The sequence below is a fragment of the Vollenhovia emeryi genome, unplaced genomic scaffold (genome assembly GCF_000949405.1).
Source record: "Vollenhovia emeryi isolate VEMERY1.0 unplaced genomic scaffold, V.emery_V1.0 DF941682.1, whole genome shotgun sequence".
In the NCBI taxonomy this organism is placed as follows: Eukaryota; Metazoa; Arthropoda; class Insecta; order Hymenoptera; family Formicidae; genus Vollenhovia; species Vollenhovia emeryi.
In genome coordinates this window covers 1-4,807 of record NW_011964684.1, presented here as the reverse complement: position 1 = coordinate 4,807, position 4,807 = coordinate 1, and the positions used below count along the sequence as shown (strand labels likewise).

Here is a 4,807-nt window from a genome sequence, read left to right as displayed (position 1 = left end):
TACTCCTTACTCCAGCTTACTCCAGCTTACTCCATGTATTGTAGACCAGCCTTCACGTCTACGGTCTGGTCTACAACGTGTCGTTAGTCAAAAGTCGGAACTACGTATATGTCAATTCTTTTTCTTTCCGGGTGACAGCAAAAGAACCGACGTACAGTTCCGACTTCTGACTAACGACTCGTAAGACCGGGCCTACGTCTTGAGATAGTCTTAATCACTTTACGGATTGTCCTCTGCCCATCAGCCGGACAATACGGCAAGGGCGATTCTCGAAAAAGAGCGCGGCTTTCACGGGTTGTTGCTAGTCGACAATACCGAAAACCATCTGCAGCAAGTTACAGAATCCCCGTACCGGTCTCCCAGACCTCTGACGCTTTGCTTTGACAAGTGAGTGGAAGTGGCCGCTTACGTTATCTACGCCTTGAAAACTCAGCGAAACGCGATAATTGTCCTCGCTCCTCGGAATCACGCTGTCGCGACGTCCCGCTGGAATAACGTCCCGAAGCGATTTGAATCCCCCAATTCAACGTCCAACGTAAGGAAGGTACGTTCGCGGGCCGCTATTGGCGCTGAAAGCATCCATTATTATTAAAGAAATATTATGCGTGGTCTACAATGTGAGTCGCAGTCGTAGTCGTAAGAATAATCGACTGCGATTGGCCAATTCTTATGCGTCTGACTGAATTGACCAATCGCAGTCGATTATTCTTACGACTACGACCATTGTAGACAGAACCGCTAGGACTATTCGGTGGCCTGACGTTGCACAAATCCAATGTCACCAGACCGTGCCGCATGGCCGTCGTGACGTCACCCACGGTCTGCGTTACAAGAGCCGTGCCACGTATTTTTGCCGTTTGAGCGATCTCGCCGAGGCCGCCGAGATCGACAATTGGTTTAATGTCTTTCACCTGCTTGTCCCGAGTGACCTAAGAAGCTCGCAGCAGGCATGGGGTCATCCCAAAGCGTGGAGATACCGGGAGGCGGTACGGAAGGTTACCACGTATTGAGGGTAAGGTGGACCTGTCAAGAGCAACACCCTGGGATATCGCTCGCCCATTCAAAGTCGTTCGCGCACGAATGTCGCGGGGAATAACCACGGGAGTTGCGGCAAATTACACCCGAGTGGCGCCCGCGTATCCACCAAAATTCAAGCCGCTCCGCGTGACCCGATTCGCCCGTAAATTCAACATATTGGGCCACCAGTGGTGTCATCCGCGGCCTGTCATCCCTTGATCTTTGTTGTTGTACGCCGCGGAAGTTGGCCCAGAATCTTTAATTCGTCCCCCGACAACTCTCCGCGAAACGGTACTCAAACTCGAAGCTTTGCCCCAGTCAAAACGTGAGACGTGACATTTGTTCCTCTTGCGTTGGGTGTCTTGTATCTCGCTCTTTTTCCTCTACCCCCGATCTGGAATCATAGACATATCGGAGTCCGTTTGGAGTCGAGTACGAGGATTGTGCGCTGGTCTGGTAATCCGAAGACCCGGGTTCAAAACCAAACAAAACGTTGCTGGTTTTTCGTTCGATCGCCACATAGCGAAGTGGATATAGAGAGAGGTGTTATAAGAGGTTTGGGCACGTTCCTTCAAAAACGCCTTGTAACCCTAAGGGGAATCAATAAAATGTACTAGTACGCGGACGTGAAAAAGCGTTTCTTACTTTCATTTAATTATTTGTGTGTTGAAATAAACTTTTCTAATTTGGGCTTTGATTGGTGTACACAAACGTACGGTGTTCAATATCAGGAAATCAGAGCCCAAATTAGAAGAGTTTATTTGGTATAATAAAGTTTATTGATTTCCTGATATTCAAGACAGTACGTTTGTGTACACCCATTGTGTACACCAATCAAAGCTCAAATTAGAAAAGTTTATTTCAACACAAATAATTAAATGAAAGTAAGAAACGCTTTTTCACGTCCGCGTACTAGTACATTTTATTGATTCCCCTTAGGGTTACAAGGCGTTTTTGAAGGAACGTGCCCAAACCTCTTATAACACCTCTCTCTATATCCACTTCGCTATGTGGCGATCGAACGAAAAACCAACAACGTTTTGTTTGGTTTTGGACCCGGGTCTTCGGATTACCAGACCAGCGCACAATCCTCTGCGCCACGATCGCCACACTGTTCACGTCCGCGTAATTAAATAAATTAGTAAGGCTCGTATGTGTTAAACACAAATTTCAAAGAATTTAAAGGACTCGGAGCCGTGACAGGGTTGGTAGTGTCTAAATATTGATGATATTTTTTCGCAATAAATTTAGAATAGAATATTTAGACACTACCACCCTGTCACGGCTCTGAGTCCTTTAAATTCTTTGAAATTTGTGTTTAACACATACGAGCCTTACTATCTTATTAAATGCTTCTACAATAAGAAATAAAAAAACGCTTGAAACGTTGGACAAACGCAAAATTAGATAAAAGCTCTGTATAAGTGGTATAATCAACAAAGATCCAGTGGTATTAATGTACAACAGGATCTTTGTTGATTATACCACTTATACAGAGCTTTTATCTAATTTTGCGTTTGTCCAACGTTTCAAGCGTTTTTTATTTCTCAGATCAGAGACTCAGTATCAAGCCTCTTATAACACCTCTCTCTATATCCACTTCGCTGTGTGGCGATCGAACGAAAAACCAACGTTTTTGTTTGGTTTTGAACCCGGGTCTTCGGATTACCAGACCAGCGCACAATCCTCTGCGCCACGATCGCCACACTGTTCACGTCCGCGTAATTAAATAAACTAGTAAGGCTCGTCGTCATCAAGGATACTTATCATTGGCTGAAGCGTTTTAAAACGAGACATGGCATTATGGATTCTTTGCGCGAGGCACCCTGCAGTGAACCTTCAGAGTCAGAAAAGAAAAACAGTACCGAAGACAAAGTTATTGCAGAAGAACCTATAAAAGTTGAGAATTTGCTTTCTTCGTCATTTTCATCTCCAACTACTTCTACACCTACCAAAAATTTCGTCTGTAGGGTTGAAATATCTGTAAAGGTTGCGAATTTCTTTTCGTAACCGGTTTAACAATTTTAATATTTATAATGATGTAATAACGGAAACAATGCTACGGTGGCGAAGTTATTATATATGTATTATACGTTTCGGTCCCTTTTTAACCTTTGACTGAATTTTTATTTTATTTTTGCGCACCACCGACAGCGCTAGACTCGCATTCGCCGCCGTAACATTGTTTCCGTTATCATTGTCACGAGTTTTTTAAATTTGTATAATGATATAATTTAATAATTTTATATTATTTAGTCCTGTGTATCATATTGAAGCATTTTTGTATTAAACGCATTAAGTGGCATTTTATAACACTATATACAAGAAATACGTGTACATTAAGATGTGTTATCAGTCTCTGACCGTTTACTCGTATGTTATTTCATTAGTTTGGATTAAACGTGACGCAATGGTGGATTACATTTACGATTTTGCTATCCAGAAATGGACGAGAGGCTCAAGAATGATCAGTGTAAACATAAATTATAACATCTTGCGTATATTATGTTTTAGTTGCGGACAATTCGTGTTGGTACATTCAATTTAATTTGCCAATTGCTGATATGAGGAGACTTTGCTAAAAATAAAAAAAAACTATTAAATATAGAGGAAATCCACCATAAAATTTATTGCCCTTGGCGTGAAATCTGTTCAATGGAAAATCGATCGTTAGATCGTGTAATCGTTACGAAAAGAGATTCGCGATTGGATTTGAACGTTGAAAACCCACTGTCTCGCATTAGAATCCTATGTCATAACAGAGGACTTTCCTCTACATTAAGTACGTCCTGCCTGGCATTCAAATGTAATTGATGCCCTGTGTCCTTTTGCAGGTTCAGGAAGGTTCTCCCGGGCAGCAAGCAGGACTCGAGGCATTTTTCGATTTTATAGTAGCAATTGGGAATACTCGCCTGGTATGTTTACTTGCGCCTCCTACTCCGATGGAGATACACATTTCACACGCGGTTGCGTTAATCTCCAATAAAAAATGTTACATGTTTTGCCGTAGGACCAAGATAACGACACTCTGAAGGAGCTCCTGAAGGTTGGTGTAAATAAGGAACTAACAATCACAGTGTACAGTAGTAAAACACAGTCCGTAAGACGGACAAAAATCGTCCCGAGTATGACATGGGGTGGACAGGGTTTATTGGGTGTCAGTATACGTTTCTGTTCGTTCGAGGGCGCCAACGAGAACGTTTGGCATGTGCTCGTGAGTACGAAGCTTATATACAGACGCCGGATTAATTTTGCACAGGGAGTTATCAGAGAAACGCCGATACTTAAATTTACAGGAAGTACATCCGTCGTCACCCGCCGAGTTGGCCGGTCTACGGCCGTTCACCGATTACATTATCGGCGCGGACTCCGTTCTCCACGAAAGCGAAGATTTATTTACCTTAATAGAGGCGCACGAATCGCGTCCCCTCAAGCTATATGTATATAATACCAAGGATGACTCCTGCAGAGAGGTGACCATCACGCCCAATAACACCTGGGGCGGGGAAGGAAGGTACGGAGCTTTTTCGCGTGGCGTTTCGGATCCGGTGGTCGCCAGTTAACATCTCGGCGCGCGGACGTTAAATTATTCTACCTTTATTTTTTGCAACAGCTTAGGGTGCGGAATCGGATATGGATATCTACACAGAATACCTGTCAGGAGCGTGCCGGAACAGAAACCTACCAATTCATATGTGGTAAAAGATTGCATTGTGTAACATTGTGCTGAATAGTCTGAAAAAATCTGTATGCATGATAGCACTGTAATGGATAGCTTTACAAGTTTCTC

General features: G+C 43.3%; 1 protein-coding gene across 1 annotated transcript; it reads left to right on the top strand.

The window, feature by feature from the left end:
- The first annotated feature begins 776 nt into the window (after positions 1-776).
- On the top strand, positions 777-4,751 carry LOC105570858 (Golgi reassembly-stacking protein 2). The gene is made up of 5 exons (XM_012028308.1): positions 777-1,012; positions 3,852-3,932; positions 4,028-4,231; positions 4,314-4,531; positions 4,631-4,751. The coding sequence occupies exons 1-5, from the start codon at positions 950-952 to the stop codon at positions 4,734-4,736; spliced, it is 672 nt and encodes a 223-aa protein (XP_011883698.1). The 5' UTR covers positions 777-949; the 3' UTR covers positions 4,737-4,751.
- The last annotated feature ends 56 nt before the right edge of the window (positions 4,752-4,807 follow it).

Coding starts and splice junctions, on each gene's coding strand:
- LOC105570858 (XM_012028308.1), top strand. CDS start 950: ATGGGGTCATCCCAAAGCGTGGAGATACCGGGAGGCGGTACGGAAGGT. Junction 1,013..3,851: donor AAGGTTACCACGTATTGAGG/GTAAGGTGGACC, acceptor GTCCTTTTGCAG/GTTCAGGAAGGTTCTCCCGG. Junction 3,933..4,027: donor CAATTGGGAATACTCGCCTG/GTATGTTTACTT, acceptor GTTTTGCCGTAG/GACCAAGATAACGACACTCT.